We start from the raw sequence: 20,715 nt of genomic DNA, 5'->3' as shown, positions 1-20,715 counted from the left end.
TAAAATTCTGGCAAATTAGTTCGCAACGAGCCAGACGGCCCAAACTGCTGCATATACCCTGACTCTGTTGCACATAACGCAAGAGAAGTGGCACAATTTCCCTAGTTAAGAAATTCATGTTAGCAGGCAACATTAACTAAATATGCAGGTTTAAAAATATATACTTATGTATTGATGTTTAGGTACACATTGGTGCAACGACAGTGCTTTTTTCGCAAATGCGCTTGTTAAATCACCCGTTTGGCGAAGTAGGCTATGAGTCAATGATAAATTAACCGGCACCGCATCGATTATATGCAACGCAGGACAGGCTAGTAATATCAACCATGTGTAGTTAACTAGTGATTATGTTTAGATGGATTTTTTATAAGATACATTTAATGCTAGCTAGCACCTTGGCTCCTTGCTGCACTCGCATAACAGGTAGTCAGCCTGCCACGCAGTCTCCTCGTGGAGTGTGTCATGACGTTGGCCTGTGGGTAAGGTTTATGACCCCCCATAAATACCTTTCTCCCTTCCCCTCTCTTTCTGACCCTACTGAAGTACTGCTGTCCTGAAGGACTGCTGTCCTGTTAAATATAGAGAGTCTGGGAACATCAAACAAATGGGGAAAGGAACCATATTTTGGTAATAAAACCAGTTGGAAATATGCTTTGGAACGTAATGAGTATGGATGTCAGTTCGGTTGTCATCTGAGACATTATGACTGATGACAGGACGACATAAACTGTACCTGGGAAAGTATACACCCTCTAGTTATCAGAGTCACATGGAATTGTTATGCAATTGAAATGTTTGATATTGAAATTGTTTGTTAGGAGATTAAATGTAATTTTAGCTTCCAAATGAGAGAATTGGGTTTTCATAAGGAAAGTGCCCTGCTTGATCAGTGGCCCACCCCTGTGAAGAGACAGGGGTTATAAACGATGAAACACATCCTTCCCCCTCTCCACTATATAAGCCTTTGACGAAAAGATAACCACACGTTCCAGTACGTGAGGTCTGCAGCCTCTACGTTAGAAGGACACACGTCAAGTACAGAACTAAGCCAACCTCGGCGTGAGCTTTGGTGGCGAATGGTATGAACTTTGAGCTTATTCACTACAGAAGTGATACTTCCTAGCCGTTGAGTTAGCAGCGGCCGCTGTCGACGGGGGCTAGGAAAGGACGGACGACGGATCCAGTCTAACAGACAGACGAAGATACCACCACGTATCCAATTTACCACCAGACATTCTTCCGAGGACAGGAAGATCTGTTGGCCAACCCGGCCAGCATCTACGACCAATCTACCGAAGCGCAGCTCAGAGTAAATATTTATTGCATTTTCCTTTTCCAAATGGGCGGTAATTTAGAATGCATAAGATAATGTATTTACGATAGCATAGCTGCTGTTTCTTTGTTCCTAAGTCTTCCCGCTCTTTCATTCAAGCCCAACCCCCTTTCCTTTGTGTAACCAGCCATCATGTATTCGGTGTATTTGTAATTCTGTGTGATTAGTTTAGGTATTTAGTAAATAAATAATTAAACCCAATTTTGTATTGCTGATTCAACTTGTTAGCCAGGGTTCGTGAAGATAGCCAAGAATTTACAACTTTCATTATGAGACTGAAAATAAGATAAGGGTTAATATTGACTGCTATCGATGTAAAATATTACTAAGTATTTTAAGAGTTTATTCGGAAGATAACGGCTCTATAAACGTTCTTCCGTGGTGCCCCGACTTTCTGGTTAATTACATTTACATGATTAGCTTAATCAGGTAATATTAATTACAGAGAAAGGATTTTTATAGGTTAGCATGTCATATCACTTAATCCGGCATAGCCAAAGACACGACAAGTGCAAAGTCATCGGCGTCCAACAATGCCGATTGTTATGACAACTTGAAAATCGGTCGACCTCTAGTGTACGTGTCATCAGCTTCTTGATAATTCCCCACCTGTCAAGTGGATGGATTATCTTGGCAAAGTAAAAATGCTCACCAGCAGGGATGTAAACAAATTTCTGCACAATTTCAGAGCTTTTTTTTGCATATGGAACATTTCTGGGATCTTTTATTTCAGCTCATGAGACATGGTGATATAGTTGCGTTCACTACTGTTTAAGAATTCCTGAGTATCTCCAATCAAGAGGGCTTGTTTAATCTTCTCTGAACTGAAACATCTGGTGTTGTACTGCCGTCAAAAGTAGAGCGATTGCTTAGTTTGACAGCAGTCAACCCAGAATGTATTTTCTTTCCCATTGTCAGGTCATGAGCATCACTGCTTTTCTAAAGTTCTGTTTTCACAGCACACTCTTACTCCCAGTATGTTTGCATACATTGTGTTCATAGAATTTAGCGAGTCGTGTTGTCAGTAGGGCTCTATAGTAGCTGTTGGGTCGTCAGTTCTGTTAATCTCATTGATTTGTGAGGTGTTTACCACCACATCTTGCCATGCCTTGGCCACACCATTCATCAAATCAAAGTTTATTTGTCACGTGTGCCGAATACAACAGTGAAATGCTTACTTACAGGCTCTAACCAATAGTGCGGCAAAAAAAAAAGTGTGTGTGTGTAGGTAAGTAAAGAAATAAAACAGTAAAAAGACATTTGAAAATAAGAGTAGCAAGGCTATATACAAACACCGGTTAGTCAGGCTTATTGAGGTAGTATGTACAAGTGACTATGCATATATGAACAGAGAGCAGCAGTAGCGTAAAAAGAGGGGTTGGCGGGTGGTGGGACACAATGCAGATAGTCCGGGTAACCATTTGGTTACCTGTTGAGGAGTCTTATGGCTTGGGGGTAAAAACTGTTGAGAAGCCTTTTTGTCCTAGACTTGGCACTCCGGTACCGCTTGCCATGCGGTAGTAGAGAGAACAGTCTATGACTGGGGTCTTTGACAAATTCAGGGCCTTCCTCTGACACCGCCTGGTGTAGAGGTCCTGGATGGCAGGCAGCTTTGCCCCAGTGATGTACTGGGCCGTACGCACTACCATCTGAAGTGCCTTGCAGTCGGAGGCCGAGCAATTACCGTACCAGGCAGTGATGCAACCGGTCAGGATGCTCTCGATGTTGCAGCTGTAGAACCTTTTGAGGATCTCAGGACCCATGCCAAATCTTTTTAGTTTCCTGAGGGGGAATAGGCTTTGTCGTGCCCTCTTCACGACTGTCTTGGTGTGTTTGGACCATTCTAATTTGTTGTTGATGTGGACACCAAGGAATTTGAAGCTCTCAACCTGCTCCACTACAGCCCCGTCGATGAGAATGTGCTCGGTGCTCCTTTTCCTGTAGTCCACAATTATCTCCTTAGGTTGTTATTCTGGCACCACCCGGCCAGGTCTCTGACCTCCTCCCTATAGGCCGTCTCGTCGTTGACGGTGATCAGGCCTACCACTGTTGTGTCATCAGCAAACTTAATGATGGTGTTGGAGTCGTGGGTGTACAGGAGGGGACTGAGCACGCACCCCTGGGGAGCTCCAGTGTTGAGGATCAGCGTGGCAGATGTGTTGTTACCTACCCTCACCACCTGGGGGCGGCCCGTCAGGAAGTCCAGGATCCAGTTGCAGAGGGAGCCGTTTAGTGCCAGGTTCCTTAGCTTAGTGATGAGCTTTGAGGGTACTATGGTGTTGAACACTGAGCTGTAGTCAATGAATAGCATTCTCACATAGGTGTTCCTTTTGTCCAGGTGGGAAAGGGCAGTGTGGAGTGCAATAGAGATTGCATCATCTGTGGATCTGTTTGGGCGGTATGCAAATTGGAGTGGGTCTAGGATAATGGTGTTGTGAGCCATTACCAGCCTTTCAAAGCACTTCATGGCTACGGACGTGAGTGCTACGGGTCTGTAGTCATTTAGGCAGGTTGCCTTTGTTCTTGGGCACAGGGACTATGGTGGTCTGCTTGAAGCATGTTGGTATTACAGACTCAATCAGGGACATGTTGAAAATGTCAGTGAAGACACCTGCCAGTTGGTCAGCACACGGCCTGGTAATCCATCTGGCCCCGCAGCCTTGTGAATGTTGACCCGTTTAAAGGTCTTACTCACACAGTCGTCCGGAACAGCTGATGCTCTCATGCATGCCTCAGTGTTGCTTGCCTCGAAGCCAGCATAGAAGTGATTTAGCTCGTCTGGTAGGCTCGTGTCACTGGGCAGCTCGCGGCTGTGCTTCCCTTTGTAGTCTGTAATAGTTTGCAAGCCCTGTCACATCCGACGAGCGTCGGAGCCGGTGTAGTACGATTCAATCTTAGCCCTGTATTGACGGTTCGTCGCAGGGCATAGCGGGATTTCTTTTAAGCTTCCGGGTTAGAGTCCCGCACCTTGAAAGCTGCAGCTCTACCCTTTAGCTCAGTGCGAATGTTGCCTGTAATCCATGGCTTCTGGTTGGGGTATGTACGTACAGTCACTGTGGGGACGACGTCCTCAATGCACTTATTGATAAAGCCAGTGACTGATGTACTCCTCAATGTCATCGGAAGAACCCCGGAACATGTTCCAGTCTGTGATAACAAAACAGTCCTGTAGTTTAGCATCTGCTTCATCTGACCATTTATATAGACCGAGTCACTGGTGCTTCCTGCTTTAATTTGTGCTTGTAGGCAGGAATCAGGAGGATAGAGTTGTGGTCGGATTTACCAAATGGAGGGCGAGTTTTGTACGCGTCTCTGTGTGTGGAGTACAGGTGATCTAGAATTATTTTCCCTCTGGTTGCACATTTAACATGTTGATAGAAGTGATTTAAGTTTCCCTGCATTAAAGTCTCCGGCCACTACAAGCGCCGCCTCTGGGTGAGTGGTTTCCTGTTTGCTTATACAGCTGGCTGAGTGTGGTGCGAAATAAACAGCAAAAGTATAGCTGAGAACTCTAGGCAAGTAGTGTGGCCTGCAGATTATTACAATATACTACTTCTGGCGAGCAAAATCTAGACACTTCCTTAGATTCCGTGCACCAGCTGTTTACAAATATGCACAGCGTGTATTCCGCGAAACAGAGGATATTACAGTTTGATGTCCCGTTGGTAGGATAGTCGTGAACGGAACTTCTCAGGAGATCATAGCCAGGACTCAATCCCTTGTAAAATGTTAATATCATTTAGTGCTAATGTGTCCTGAGCCCATTCCCTGATGAGAACTAAAAGAACCAGGCCTTCACAACTACAGGGGTCCATGACACAGACTGAGGAACAAAAACCCAAAGCTGTGTAACAGCACAGATGGAAACTACACCTCCAGAGAGCTGCTCTGTTTACTGACACCCCAATCACATCAGTGTAACAAAATGCTCCAGAAAAGGGTTCTAATGAAAAACTTTATTTCAGCACTTGAAAGACGTCTCAAGGGTTGCAGGTGTGACCTCAATGTCATCTTCCATCTGTCGAGGAGCAAATCCATTACCAAACTGACCAGCATTTAGATTAAAGGAAGACTGGCTCCCTAAATCATTTATACTGCATGTATAGTATATGACTCAGCAATAGCTCACCAGCTTGGAACCCCGACTTGCAAGGGAAGACGTATTCTGTCTCAGCCTGGTCACCTGTAACCGTAAGACAGGTTAGTCTGAGTAAATGAAAACAAGTTGCCCAAATGTTCCTCAGAAGAGGGGTTAGTAGAGCAACTTACTTGGCTGGTAGTAGTCATAGATTCTGACCACCGCTGGCTTTAGATTCTGTACTGGGAGCTCCTGTATGATGTCCAGGGTGATGTGGAAAGGAAATAGTGATGTCAGCTGTTGGGAGAAAAACAAACATATTGCTCATTATACAGCAAAATCTATATATGGAGTGCCATGGGAATGGTTTCCACCTCACCTCTGTCAGGTACATTAACACATGGTCATCTTTGATATCAACACGATCCACTTGACTTGAACCCCTCAGCTGTGAAGACAAGTCATTGATATTGCATGGACAAAAAAAAAGGGACACCGATGGATAAAGGTCACACCACAACAACTCACCCTCCCCAAAGAGTCTGGATCTGGGGAAAACCCAGAGAGCATTTTCAAATCCACTACAATCATATTGGTGGTGAGCTCCTTTCCATGATATCTGAGAAAGACATGATTGACAACTGCTTTTAATAATCAAATGCTTGGATTATTTTAGCCATAAAGGTCAATAACCCTGATTCATTTGGGTCAAACCCATTCTGCAAGTCATGCGCCAAGATAACACATTTAAAATAATTCATACAAATGGGTCCTTCACTCTTACCGAAACTGGAGCTTCAGCGTGACTCTGGGTCTCAAAGACTTGATGTTGCAGGCCACCTCTGGAGTCACCTGGATACTGAGCGTTGTGCTTCTGGTAGGAGTAGGGACGTTGTAGTGGAGCACCACCTGGGATAGAGAAGAGGAAGTCAGGGAAACCATCCTGTCCAAATACAAACATCTTCCCTGTAATGTATATTAAAGCGCATCTTGCGCCACAGGACTGGGAGCAGAGATGTGTATTCACTGACCTGCACTGAGGCACAAGCACTGCCCTTCACTTCAACGCTGTACTTCCCTTCTGTGTCCTGCAGCGCCCTCTCCTGGTACAGAAGCTTGTTGTTTTGGTTCACATGGAAGAGGCACCGTTCCCCACTGGGAGACCGTACCGTCACTGTGCTGGCTCCTCCTCTACTGAACACCCTGGTGGAGTAGAGAGCCAGGGCCTGGAGGGCCACCACGGTGTCCTAGACATACAGACCACAGGACAATACCTTCAATGACAAAGACCGTTTTTAAAGGCTTCATTTTTCCAAATTCAACAGTTGCTAAAGTGACTATAGCCCAATTCCATCCATTATGATGGTGGTGGTTTCTAGGCTCTGTACCAGTGGAAGTGAGCCTCACCAGAGTTCTGCCTGTACTAGTGCACAAGGTGCCATTTCAGACCACTGGTGTTTGGGAAGTATACCTGTGTGGAGGAGAAGCCTCCGTAGGCGTTCTGCTGCCTCACCAGCCACCTGACGATGCGGGAGGCGTAGCCCAGGTCAGAGGTAGACCGAGAAGAGGCACTGAGGGACGCCAGCAGAACGTAGGAGCTGATCTCCACCTCCAGGGAGGGTGAGGTCTCCGAGGAGGACTGGGACCAGTGCAGGAGACCCCCTGAGGGTTGAGGAGCACACAGACACACACTTCAGGATAAGGACTAGCTTAGTCGTCCTAATACAGACTAGACAAAACAAAGTCCTGACCTCCCCAAATCAACTTTGGCTGTTTGATTGGACAAAGGTTTGCACTTTTAGGAAGACTCCATTATCCAGGCAAGACAGCACTAACAGATCTTGGACCAGGATATAGCTCACCCTCTTGAAATGAGATGGTGTCGAGGTGCTGCAGAAGCTGGGCCCGTGTCTCCATGTCACCTGCCAGGGTGAAGGTGTAGGCCAGCAGAGCAGTAGCGTAGGTGTTGGACATATCACTGGTGGAGTTCTTCAGGCAAGACAAGCTGTGGTCCACAACAGGATCCTGGAGCACAGAATAACAGCAGCACATTAAGACACAAGCCAGCCTGGTCCCAGATCAGTTTGGACTGGGTTCCATTCAACTTGTTGATTAGTGACAGCTTTTTGCTGAGGAATGGGATCGTTACGTCGCATTTGGTATATGCAGGGCTCCTCTGATAGAGGCCTTGGTCTCAGTGGGATTCTTAAAATAAAGGTGAAAGCAGACAATACAAACAGATCTGGGACCAGGCTAGAGAGAGTCAAGCTGGAGCACAGATCTGCTTATATAACGCCCATTCTTTGTTATTTCATAGGCTACTTTCAGACAAGTTACTTCATTGTACAATCTTTAGATGACAGTTGATGTAAGACAGACACAGATTTCATACAGGAGGCTAAATGAGTTGCGAGAAACGGTTACGTGGAGTGAAGCTACTTACCGACACGGACATGTTGAGCTCCAGCATTGAAGCAGTGATGTAAGCCGTCAGTGTGACTTCATCCGTCACTCCACCCTAGAAAACAATGTTAAAATACTAACTGCATCTAGCCTGTTGATTTAACATCCTTCAGTTTGTTAGCAATATAAATACCTTCATTCTGTTGTTCAAGAGCTTCCCTAAAGTTCTGAAACAGCCATGTTTGCCTTGTTGACGTTCCAACCAAGTCTTGGACTGCTCCATTGTTGCCGGGTCAACATAGATGAAAGACTGGGCTTTGCCAAAGGATCTCAAGACAAAAGCAGTCAGCCTGAAGAAAGAACTGGATTCATTTAAAAGCCCTGACATCACATGTCAACTGTCCTATCCGTAGGTGAAAAACAAGCCAAGTACTCGCCAGGTGTTCCCCAAGCCTTGTCCAAACGTGCTGTACGCACCATCAGCATTCTTGTAGTTCAGCTGCCTTTGGTAACCTGCCGGTGGGTTTTTAGCATGAACAGTGACCAAGTGGTTGTTCTACTCCCAGAGTTGAGCCCCAAATGGCTCCCCAACCCTGTTCATGGAGAGCTACCCTCCAACCAAGCTGTAATTAGCCCATTCAGCCAGCTAATTATTAGAAGGGGAGCTAGACCAGGGTTGGAGTGAAACCCTACAGGACAGTAACTCCCCAGAAACAGGGTTGGAGAGTCCTGCACTATGAGACAGTGTCAATATTCTACCATCAAATGACTTCAGTAGGAATCCATGTGTTGGGTCAGTGATATCATCTGTTATGTAGCTCCATCGTTACCACACCGTGGAGAAACACTTTAAAATGGTTTGGAATAGAAAACTAAATCCTCTAATTTGGTGTCTAATCAAGACAGATTTTAAGGGACTCTCCTACCACTAGTGAGGAACTTGGTGGCCTTGTCTAGGATGGCTGGCGTGAGCTGCTTTGTATTCCGCAGGTACTCCAGGATGTAGATATTGGGGGAGAGCAGGGCCATATTCTGCTCCCCACAACCATACGGCATCTGCAACAGTCCATCCAGGTTGTTGAGGGCCCGACCCAGGATGTCCCCTACAGAGAAACAAGGGACTTCTGTTAGACTGTCCTCTTTAGCAAACAGCAGCAGCGTTGTCTTCCCACCACTACACAATGCTTTATTTTACCCAGAACAGAGAGGGAAATCCTAGCAGAGCCATCCACCACATTCTGGGGGAGTTGTACTTCCACCTCCTCTGTCAGAGCTTCTCCTGTGGACACAAACATGCGCTGAATGAGGATGATCACAACCACCGTGAACATTCAACGCTGATTCATTACTGACCAGTAGGACACAGCAACCAGTTGTAGGTGTGGCTCTTCTCTGTTCCCTCAGCCTGGAGGAGAGGAGAGGAGAGGGATTCTTTTCAGAGGCAGTTACACCAGACACCATCTGTGCAACCTAACAGCAGTAGACCACATACCTTCACCAGCAGGCTCCGTGTGACCGTGTCAACGCGTCCTCTCTCCGGTACGTTCACAACCCCGTTACCACACTCAGCGTGGGACTGGACAGCCGCTGCACTAACGGACACGTTCAAAACCCCTACACGCAGTACAGCACAGGTTACACAACTCAGGTTGACATCCATTCTGCCGTTTCAACAGTTGAATGAAGACTAACCCAGGACAGAGGGGGCCATTGTCCAACTGAAGGTCTTTCTTCCATTGGCACACAAGCACGAGGAGTCCTGGACATCACGCACAGGTGTGAGAGTGTAGTCGGAGGAAAGAGCTGGAGTCACAGAAACCTGCCAAAGAGGAACACGTCGTAAGATAACATGGTACGACAAAAACACTACAACTCAAGAAACCATCGTACCATGATGCACTTGGAGAGGTAATTAAACACGGTGGCCTTCAGCTCAAAGTGCTCTCCCCGGATGACCGAGTAAGGCAGGGTGAGCTCCAGGAAGAAGGGCTGGAAGACCGTGAGCTCCACCAGAGGAGCCAGACCGAAGCCACTGGGGGCCAGGCAGAAGACCTCAGTCTCCCAGGTGGTGATGGTGTCTGGGACTGTCAGGGGGACATCTGCTGATCCAGACTCCCTGGAATACAGAGGTCAGAGTTCAAACAGAAAGCCACCAAGGGACTAATTTCAACACCGTTTGTTGTTACAAATGCATTTAAGCTTTATCTAACCAGGGACACCCATTGAGGTCAGCCTCACTGTGCAGAGCACTTACCCAACTTCCACAAGATCCCAAATCCATGTCTCAGGGAACAATGTACGGACCGTCTGTATGGGTGGCGGAGGTGGAGCGGCAAGTCCACCAGCCACAGCCATTTCAAGTCTAGGACCCGCTGATCCAGGCCTAGCCATTTGGCTGTAAGCTACTACTAACACAAAACATGGCCATTATTGTCAAGTTAAAAATGGACTGAATGCTGTGCTCAGTGAGTGTGTTTAGACCAGGCTTTGTTATTCTAGCAAAAAGTAAGCCATTTCCCAAGGTTCAATAAAGACAATGATGAGAATAAGGGTTGGTAAGGACATCTCACCATAGGAGCGATAGTACTGGTTCCCCTGGTAACTGAGGCAGGAAGGTACTCTTATATCCAGGTTAGTCGCTAGCTTCAGTCCCAGTGTCTAGAAATGTCAGAAACAACTCATTATTAATAAATGTCCATTTGTCATTCTATTAAGAATAACAGTATGGGGGCTGATTCTTCAAGTTGAGAAAACAGGGCAGAAATATTTACCTGAAAAACTGCATAAGGATCATTTGTCTCCTCAGACGGTCCATATGGGTATGGCATTATGGATCTCCTTGGTCTAACACGTAAACATGCTACTGGATCTTCGAGCTCGTAGGGAATATAGGTCGTCTCCTTGACTGGTAACAAATCAAATATCTGGAATGGGACAAAAGGGAGGCTTGAAATTCTCTTGTTCATTGGGGACCAAACAGGACACTCAATTTTGGTTTTCCATTGCTAAACTTTTAGAAAGTTGTCCTATCAACCCAGAGGTGCTTTCCAGTTACCGAGAGTCAATAGAAAGCAGGCCTCAAGCCAGAGAACCAGTCTCATTACATTTGATAAAAGCTCCCCAAATAACCAGATCCACTCCATGTCTGCTGTAGTCACTGGTTGTATTCCCAGCACCACCAAAACTGTAGGTATGGTGGTACCACTGTTGTTCACTTCAGTGAGCTCCGTTACCTTGTCAGCATCCAGCCTCTTCCCTGGCTCCATGATGCCAACACTCTGGTCCACAGCACTGAGGCCACAGAGGGAACCGGGCTGGGCCGAGAGATGCAGGGTGTTCTCCTCCCCTGGGACAGCGTTGGAGGGCGAGAACGCCACCAACACCTGGCATACACATCAGATACCATTACTCCAGGTATGATACAGTCTGCATGGAAATACTGGACACCTTTCATAAAGTGGCAACAATGACAGACTCATGCACACACCTTGTTCCTGAAGCATTTCTCAGTGGGGAAGTTCATGCTGTGGGCGATGACAGTCTCACTGGGTAGCATACTGTACACCAGGAGCTGAACCACCGGTGCCATCTCTGGAACCACTGCCAACGTCAAGGTGACGTCACCCTCAGCTACTGCAACGCAAGAGCAGGTCACTGTCATCAAGAACCTTCCAGAACGGTCAGAATCACTTAATGAAACACTCACCAGGACTGTCCTGCTGCACAGTAACATTGATGTGTCCATGCTGAACTATGACCCCTCTGGATAAGGCCTGGAGGGAAAGGGAACAGTTCTCAGCAACTCAGAGAGGAGACGTTGCAACCTGGACTCATGGGGTAGACGTAACATGGTAAACAAATCCAGGACTCCAATTAGTAGGATACGTTACGTTTCGTATGTATTCATTAGTGGATGTCCATTTCATACATGTTACGAATTTGCTAAATGTATTGTTTATACATTAGCTAGGTTGGGTTACCGTGGTTGATTAGCAGTATAGGAACATCCTTCCTTTGAAAGTGTGGCTGGGGCAATGTCTGAAATCATCCTGGAAATATGGTGCTATTTGAGAGGCACCATGGGTTTGCAGGTTGTTCCTGGTTCTACTCACCAGGTAGAGGACATCCACAGAGCCCTTTGGGACAGTCTCCCCTACGATGGCATAGCGGATGGTGATTGACACTGCCTGCCCACATGCCAGTGGTTCCTCCATCTTCTGAATAGCCAGGGAGCTGGACGGTTTACTGTCTGGGGCAGCGGGCTGGATCAGTGAGAGGACGTGTTGCCCTCTGTTGAAATAGGGGACCCTGTATCCTGGGTACTCCACTTGTGGGGTGTCACTCACCTGGAAAGGAACAAAAGGCCCAATCCTAAATCTACCCCTAGACACCGTCCTATATACAGTGGGGGATCTGAGAGGATAACAGGAAGCAATATAATAACACATCCACCTAGGTCACAGCATGTTAGGGTCATGGCCTTAGGGCAGCGTTTCCCAACTGTCCTGGGGACCCCAAGCGGTGCACGTTTTGGTTCCCCCCCTAACACTACACAGCTGATTCAAATCTTGATGAAGAGTTCATTATTTGAAGTCAGCTGTGTAGGGCAACAAACTAAACACGCACCCCTCACGGTCTCCAGGACAGTTGGGGAAACGCTGGCATGGAGTATAAAGTCTCTCAAACCGACAAGGAATCTTACTTACTACGAGGTTAATATTCTCTCTGGGCATACTGGTTGTGTTGACGGAGAACCTGGCAATACCACGACTGTCCGTGGTTAGGTTCTGTAGTCGTAGATATGAGGACCAGCCTTTCTCCTCAAACAGGTAGACTAACATGTCAGAGATGGGTGTGTTGTTAAATCGAACAGCATTTATCTGAGGAAAAGGTATGAATGAAGTGACACCACATACTGGTACTTCAGGACAAGCAAAAAGCATCCACAAGTCAACAGGAACACCATTTGGACTTACCTTGCCTTCGATAATTGATCCATGCTCATAGATTTGGGGTGTGTCAACAAATGTGAATTCTCCAATCACATAGGAGAGCTCTACATTTTTTTCCTCTGACAGTGTAATACCTGTCAAATGAAAACAAATAATAGGATGGTAACTGAATTGCAGAATATTAAAACAGCATTATATAAAACCAAAGGTCAAAAAGCTCTTTCTTACCAACCTTGAGCCAACGCAGAGTAACCCAAACTCAGTCCTGGACCCACCTCAGTTTCTTGCCCAGCACAACAGCTGATTCAAATCATCAAAACTACATTAGGAGATGGTTATTTGAGTCAGCCGTGTAGCGCTCGGACAAAAACCAAAACGTGAACCCAGGGGGGCCCCAGGACAGTTAGGGAAACCCTGATCTAATGAAACAGGCAATAGTTACATCGCCATCAGCTGAAGTGAAATGAAGGGTTTGTATTGAGTCAATCATAATGATTGTGATAGAGGACTTGCCTGTCCCCTCCTCCTGAACTTCTGCATGGAAACTAAACACGTCTCTCAGCAATTTCTCTCCTGCATTCTTTGTGAAAATTGCCATGTTGAAGGCATAAGAAGCACAGCCAGTATTGTCCATCTAGGAAAAGCAAGCAGAACCCCATTCAAATGTAATCTGTTGGTAAATACAGCACTACTAGCTAGAGGAAAGCATACAAACCTCTATTGACTCTTCGTGGCATGGAGGTGTGTAATCAGGAACTCCTTGTGGATTTCTCTCATCAATTGTTATTGGTATCACTGCATTGTCCACCAAGGGTCGGCACAACTTCACCCCTGCTTTACCAGGTACAGGCTGCCCATACGTGTATCTGATTTCAATTCACAACAAGACGAGTGTCAATTTCCTCCATCCAGTTACCATATTAAAAACCTAAAGGCTTGTGCATTCCTGCAGGCTTTAAGTCACATGTTTAACATGGTCAATGAATCTGGACCTGTCTTCATAGAGCCTCAGAATGGGATCAGTTTTAACTAGAGATCATAATGAACAAGGTCACATGTCAGGGTGGGACCTGATCCTAATCTGAGAACCAAGAACCAGCTGTTCATGTTAATGCCACTAACAAATCTCAGGGATTGTAGCAGCACTATAGGTCTTCAATTAGCATGGCTCATTAATGCAGATATTTTTATTAAGTGCATTTCCACATGAAGCTACAGTACTAGCAGAGGCTGCTGCCTACAGACTTGAAATCATTGGAATACTAGTCACTAATAATGCTGACATACCTTGCATTACTCATCTCATATGTATATACTGTATTCTTAATTCCATTCCTTAGATGTGTGTATTAAGCATTTGTCAAATTGCTGCACGTGACCAATAAAATGTGATTTACTTGTATTTAAGATCCAAATCCTTACTTTGAAATGTAAATGAAACACTTCTAATAGTATTTCAACCCAGGTCTGCATTAGCGTAATGACATTTAGTGGACTAACTACAATACATTGCAAATCACCAATAGTGTTTACTCACTCTGCACACACTTTCACTTCATACTCTTCTTGAACAACGCTGATCTTGTCAGTGAGGTTCATCTGGATCTCAAACTTGGGCAAAACTACAGAGAAAAACAACAGCAGTCAACTCTAGAACGTTCCAGGATTGTGATGCATCCATTCAACATTACCTAGCATGAAAGAGAAACTCAACCTACCATACTTTTCTACCTTGAAGTTGTGGTAGATTTTCTCTTCACCAATCCACACTACAATAGTATAGGATCCTACAGGTGCTTCAGAGTTCAGGGGGTGAGAAAGTTGCAGAATGTTGCCACTGGATGTAGTGTTGACCCACTGTCCAATCCGGTTGTGATTAACATCCTGTTGGTTCATAGGAAGGGGAACGTTCAGCAGGACAAGGAGTCAGCTCTATTCATGACATTTCTATCTGCAACATGCATTTACTGAAGGGGGCCCAGATCACACAAAGCTGACTGGAAGTATTTGGCTACGTTCTACAGTAGGTGGAAATGAGGACCTAGCTAGCTGGGGGAGTCATAATCTTGCAGTAGTTACACTGACAGTCAACATAAAGTTAAACTAACAAGGATCTTACCTCAAGTTCCACAATGTTGTACTGTGAAGGGCAAAGACAAGAGATGGGTTCATGTTTCATTAAACAGCAGAGTAGCATAACTGTCCACAACTACAGGAACTAGACAGGTGATTGGCTTGGTCGCTTAACGTAAACATCACATGTAGCATTTGCACTGGGAATGGCAATTCAATCTCAGGAAGAGATGATCCCATTCTGACCTACATGAATGGAAACCCCATGTCCTGGCTGGCTGATTGCTGTACATAGTGTTACATAATACCAGATTGCTATGGCCATCACAGTATTGTGACACTTCTGTATTTTGGTCTGAAACAGTAGAGACTGAACTAAAATACTATTGTATATTTTCAACTCACCAGCTGATTGACAGGGCTAAAATTGGTATCCAAGGTGACGACTCTAAAATGCACTGTAGACAAACACAATATTAGAAGCATCATTTCAGACAACTTTCTCAAAATTCCCAGAAATACTGGTTGAGGATTTCCATCCTGATTCCAGTGTACATATCCTGAGTGAACCCAGTGGATTTAATGCATCTGCACCACATTCCTGAACAACGAGGCTCTTCAGATGTCTATCGTTTCCCTCTACAATCCTCATAAACCACGCATGACTCGTTAGAACAGAGTGGACAGGACCAGACTGGGGGAAGAGCATTGCCGGCAATGATAGTGTTCTTTTCTACACAATTATTGCCTGATGCATTTCAAACAATACTTCATTCTAATACAGTTATAGCCTCAAATAAACAAAGGGAACATGGTGGGGTCGTGGAAGACTGATATCAAAATGGGGTCAGGGGCCCAAAAAGTTCAAAGCCCTGGAGTAAACCATCACCCAATTGTTTCTCAGCAACCAGACTGAAGGTGTACTGGCTCTAACGTTACCCGTTTGTCCTGGGTTGTAGATTGGTTTGTCCGTTTGGATGAACGTCATGGGGCCGTAGGGTTTGATCATGACCCTTCTCTCCTCTGTTGATAGAAATGTTACCCCTCGAACCTCCACCTTAAAGTTCTGCACTTCGTCGCTCTTCACATGAGGGGCCTGTCAGAGACCGAGACAGGGCAACACCGGTGAACTAACGGACCGATAACATAGGACATTAAAATGTGGTGCCGTGTGGCCCAGCTGGTAACTCCTGCAGGGATCACATTATGCACTCAGCGTACTTTAAGTTACATATCAATTGTCTCGATAGTATATACTAGCATGCAATCAAAACCTGAATCTGAAGAAAAGTTCTGGTAGGCCACCACATTGACATTTCCCATAAAATAAGCTGGCGTTGCACAAAGAACCTAAGCGATGCAGCAAAGCTGAGAAGTACATTACACTCTTATTGGAATGGCTCTAGATGTCCACCAATGCTGGGCTGACCTGAAACTGGAAACAGCGGTGAAACTCTTGGTCAGAAGTCTCGTGGAGAAGTCTTTTGTTCTGCCCGTCGGCTATCAGCGATATGGTCATGACCAGGGTCTCGTTGGGCTGCAGAAGGCTGGCACAAAGCTTGGCCTCTGAGCCTGCCTGGATCACTGCAGGAATGGCTACCATGTAAACTCTACAGAGAACACACCCGGCAACGGGAAAATCAGTACCCAATGACAGGATACCTCTAAACACAAAGCCAGGTGAAATACACAGGAGGATAAAGACCTGCAGAAAGGGTAGATTAAAAATTGCTCGAAATCTGCTGACAGAACATTAAACCGAGACAAGCAAGTCTGACCATTAAATTCTAACTTGTGACTGCAGATTGACTTACGGTCTTGGAGTCTCTTGACAGACACAAAGCCAGTGAATGCAGGCAAAGAGTATCCATCTCCAAACCTCAAGCCCAGGAAGAACCATGACTAAAGGAGAAAAATAAACCACCAAGTCTGTTATGACCCACTGTATACAGGTTGTCAGATTTTCAATTGACTTTACCTATAAGGTTAGAACTTACACAGCAGGATAGGATCATTCATGTAGGAGAATTAGGTTAAGGGTTGGCTAATAAAATACAATTCTACAGGGAAGGGGGTGAGAGACATAACAATTGGATTTTAAATTCTTTCCTGGGCACTGTAAACCATATCAGAAGCATCCACCCACTGACATACTACCAGACAGGGCGAAGCAACCCCAAACAGGCACCAACCTGGTCTCAGACCATTTCATACGCAAGTGTGATATATTACATGTGTGGATGTCCATCAGCCATTTCTTTTGATAGGTTAAAAACCATGCAAAAAGCTAACATTATCTAGGCTAAACGTTAGGAGTAAAGTTAGTTAGCATGTTGGCTAAGTAGATGAAGTTTCTTATTACCCCAGATGTTATACGTCAGTTTTATTACACCCACCCCGCCACTATTTTAGTTTCTGCCTTATGTAACTGTCAGTCTTCTGTAAAAATACCAAAGTTAACGTTTCATACAGATTTCAGTCTGGCAGATTTACCTTTACTATGTTACGTATAGTCCATGAGACCAGGCTGCAGACACAGGTCGGTAAAAAGGCTCAATTGCATGTAGGTTAGTGTTTTACTTCTAGACCGAGTTACAATATCTCGGTCTAGAAACTGGCCGCCAAACACAGATTGCAAAAGTGTGTCTAGCGTGCACATGGATAAAGTATTCTGTTGCTAAACCCTTTCGGATTGCATTTGGTATAGCCTGTAAAAGACCAGATGCAAGTACAAAAAAAATGTTTTCAAACTGTTTTGGGTATAAGATTGCAACACAAGTTGCTATAGCACCTGTGACCCAGGCATACTCACCACAGCGGATTGTTTGTGGACTCAGTCGAAAGTAAATATCCCCCGTCCGTCATGTCCCTATAAATATCCCTACTTCCACACTTTTTTCCTAATTACTAAGCGCTCGCACCTGCTGGATATCCAGGGAGTTCGATTAGACTGAACGGCCATTTCAAATGCTCGATCATGTTGCCAACAAGGCTGCATGGCGCGTACAGTAATTCAGGAACATAGGTCTACAACATGTTTTCTATCCATCAGATGTTTGCATTTTCAAACATTGGGAAGGCAGCTGAAGCACATATGTTTTTTTTTATCAAGACCAAACACTTTTAGGCCTATGTATATGAACACTCCTAAATCATTACTCCACGTGATTTTGTACACTGCTGCAACTCGCTGTTTGTTTGTTACCTATGGTAGTCACTTCGCTCCCACCTACATGTTGATTACCTCAACTAGCCTGTGGGCTCGGTACTGGTGCCCCCTGTATATAGCCTCGTTATTGTTATTCTTATTGTGTTACTTTTTATTTTAGTCTACTTGGTCAATATTTTCTTCTTCTTGAACTGCACTGTTGGTTAAAGGGCTTGTAAGTAAGCATTTCACGGTAAAGTCTACACTTGTATTCTGCGCATGTGACAAATGAAGTTTGATTTGATTTGACCTACATCACTTTCTTTTCAGCCGGCTTTGAAAGAGGTACCTGGCTCATGCTCCAGAGGCATCCCGGACACTCTTTCCACCGGGGTAACGCAGGACAGATAATTGAATCAATCCCCTCCTATCACAGCCATTCAACTCTGTAACTGTTTTAAAGTCACCATTGGCCTCATGGTAAAGTCCCTGAGCAGCTTCCTTCCTCACTGGCAACTGAGTTGGGAAGGACGCCTGCATCTTTGTAGTGACTGGGTGTATCGACACACCATCCAAAGTGTAATTAATAACTTCACCATGTTGAAAGGGATATTCAATATCTGCTTTTTATTTTTACCCATCTACCAACCCATCTGCTCTACTTTATGAGCCATTGGAAAACCTCCCTAGTTTTTGTGGTTGAATCTGTGTTTGAAATTCACTGCTCGACTGAGGGACATTACAGATAATTCTATGTGTGGGGAACAGAGATGAGGCAGTCAATACTGCACACAGTGTGTACATGCAACTTATGTGACTTGTTAAGCACATTTTTACTCCTGAACTTATTTAGGCTTGCCATAACAAAGAGGTTGAATACTTATTGACAAGACATTTCAGCTTTTTATTTGTAATTCATTTGTAAAAAAAGACATATATATATATATAAAAACTATTCCACTTTGACATTATGGGGTATTGTGGGTAGGCCCAAACAAATCTCAGTGTAATCCATTTTAAATTCAGGCTGTACCATGTGGAAAAAGTCAAGGGGTGAGAATACTTTCTGAAGACACACTCTTACTGCACCATGTCTTCCTTTGAACATGAGTATGAATAAAACCTTGACATGTCTTCTCTCCTACCCCCCCTCCTCCAGACCAAGGTGAAGTACCTGAAGCAGATGTCAGTGATACTCCAGAGAGAGTTTAGAGGGGACATCCCTAACACAGTGGAGGGCCTGGTACGACTACCTGGAGTTGGACCCAAGATGGCTCACCTGGCCATGGACATCGCCTGGCACCAGGTCTCTGGCATAGGTAGGTATGGCTCATATAGAACTACAAATCCCATACTCTAGTCTGCATGTTGTTTTGTGGTGTGGTCTGATCAAGTGCAGAGTGGTAGTTCTATTGGATTATATAGTGGGCGTCTTCTCATGGGATAGTTTCCTTCTACTTTTTGCGTGTGTGTGTGTGTGTGTGTGTGTGTGTGTGTGTGTGTGTGTGTGTGCGCGGACACACACTTCCACCGTATCTCCAACCGGCTCGGATGGACGAGAGGTGGGACCAAGAACCCAGAGGAGACACGCAAGGCCCTGGAAGACTGGTTACCAAGGTAACCAGACAACACCACTTCCTGTACCTCTGACCCATCAGGTCACTCGTTAACCAGTCACTGACCAATCAGATCCCTTACAGCAGGAAAGGAAAACATATGGCCTTGTGATTTCTGTCTGACATGATTTTGATGAAGACTGGGATGGTGATTGATGATCTTCCTCTCTCTTCCCCGACACAGGGATCTATGGAGTGAGATCAACTGGTTGCTGGTGGGGTTTGGTCAACAGGTGTGTCTACCTGTCAATCCTCTCTGCTCCGTGTGTCTGAACCAGCACAGCTGCCCCTCCGCCCACCAAGCCTCCCCAGCCAAGAGGCCTAAAGCTGGGTCACCTCGCTCACCACACTCCCCCAAGACCTCCAGGGTCAAGCTGGAGCCTGGTTTGGGGTTATCACCCCCCTCCTCCTCCTCAGCCACACCAGTCAAAGAGAAATCTTTGGCTACCGCCCTCTCGCCTCCTCTGCTGCCCAGAAAAAGGAAGTCCAAAGCCAAAACCTACTCTACATGATACGACAGAAGGGGGTAGAATCCCTATAGAGATATAGGGACCATGTCCCAATTCTCTCTCCTTCCTCCCAAAGTGTGCACTTGTCACTTCCCTTGACTGCTTTGAAATGAGCGGTACTAGAAATATGGTGGTAACTCCTACTAGTCCAGTGGTATTAACTTCTTTAGCGGGGAGACCAATTTTGGACCGCATTTCTGTGGACCCCATATATTTTGCTAGAATTTCACAACCCCACCCCAAAATAACCTTCAAATCGTTACATTTACATTTTTACATCAACTAATAAACAATTCATATTTTCATATCTTTATCAAAACTGAACCAATAAATAAATGTACTCAATAAAATGTTATTTTTCAAATGATCTCAAACACGTTTGTATATTGTCCCATACAATTATCGGCGCTTAAATGTTTCGTTCCCAAAACAAATAGCGACCTGACAATACCACTGACATAATCCTTGCAGATATACCAGAGTGCCTAAGATGTGTCGGGGTCAGAGGTCCATTTGGAATTAACAATGTGAGTGTAAGACACTGAGTTCCCCCAGGAGACTACAGGGTGGTTTGGTGACCACTGCTTTACTGGATCCAACTGA

General features: G+C 45.2%; 1 protein-coding gene and 1 long non-coding RNA gene across 2 annotated transcripts; one reads left to right on the top strand and one right to left on the bottom strand.

The window, feature by feature from the left end:
* Nucleotides 1-5,111: 5,111 nt before the first annotated feature.
* Nucleotides 5,112-17,754, bottom strand: LOC145859367 (alpha-2-macroglobulin-like). Its single transcript, XM_082958429.1, has 37 exons — nucleotides 17,652-17,754; nucleotides 16,654-16,741; nucleotides 16,269-16,449; nucleotides 15,779-15,935; nucleotides 15,245-15,297; nucleotides 14,886-14,906; nucleotides 14,485-14,650; nucleotides 14,304-14,388; nucleotides 13,482-13,632; nucleotides 13,280-13,400; nucleotides 12,791-12,900; nucleotides 12,521-12,694; nucleotides 11,927-12,160; nucleotides 11,521-11,587; nucleotides 11,302-11,447; nucleotides 11,048-11,197; nucleotides 10,586-10,738; nucleotides 10,385-10,472; nucleotides 10,069-10,219; nucleotides 9,705-9,930; nucleotides 9,507-9,633; nucleotides 9,307-9,428; nucleotides 9,168-9,219; nucleotides 9,010-9,093; nucleotides 8,741-8,917; nucleotides 8,252-8,327; nucleotides 8,008-8,164; nucleotides 7,855-7,929; nucleotides 7,274-7,436; nucleotides 6,883-7,073; nucleotides 6,443-6,658; nucleotides 6,196-6,320; nucleotides 5,940-6,030; nucleotides 5,791-5,859; nucleotides 5,603-5,708; nucleotides 5,463-5,516; nucleotides 5,112-5,134 (listed from the first exon to the last, which is right to left on the bottom strand). Exons 2-37 carry the CDS (start codon nucleotides 16,737-16,739, stop codon nucleotides 5,112-5,114), a joined length of 4,428 nt encoding a protein of 1,475 aa, XP_082814555.1. The 5' UTR covers nucleotides 16,740-16,741; nucleotides 17,652-17,754.
* A 1,748-nt stretch (nucleotides 17,755-19,502) lies between these two features.
* On the top strand, nucleotides 19,503-20,479 carry LOC145859406 (uncharacterized). Its single transcript, XR_014379618.1, has 2 exons — nucleotides 19,503-19,604; nucleotides 19,788-20,479. It is a non-coding gene; the product is annotated as an uncharacterized LOC145859406 (long non-coding RNA).
* The last annotated feature ends 236 nt before the right edge of the window (nucleotides 20,480-20,715 follow it).

Source organism: Salmo salar, chromosome 12 (genome assembly GCF_965601325.2).
Source record: "Salmo salar chromosome 12, fSalSal1, whole genome shotgun sequence".
NCBI classification, from domain to species: Eukaryota; Metazoa; Chordata; class Actinopteri; order Salmoniformes; family Salmonidae; genus Salmo; species Salmo salar.
This window is presented reverse-complemented; position numbering and strand designations above follow the sequence as displayed.

What these genes read in the sequence shown, in the direction of transcription:
- LOC145859367 (XM_082958429.1), bottom strand. Translation starts at nt 16,739, where the DNA reads ATGGTTCTTCCTGGGCTTGAGGTTTGGAGATGGATACTCTTTGCCTGC. An exon ending in ACAACATTGTGGAACTTGAG is followed by an intron (nt 14,651 to 14,885) that starts GTAAGATCCTTG and finishes ATGAACCAACAG; the next exon opens with GATGTTAATCACAACCGGAT. An exon ending in CACGGAGCCTGCTGGTGAAG is followed by an intron (nt 9,220 to 9,306) that starts GTATGTGGTCTA and finishes CCTCTCCTCCAG; the next exon opens with GCTGAGGGAACAGAGAAGAG.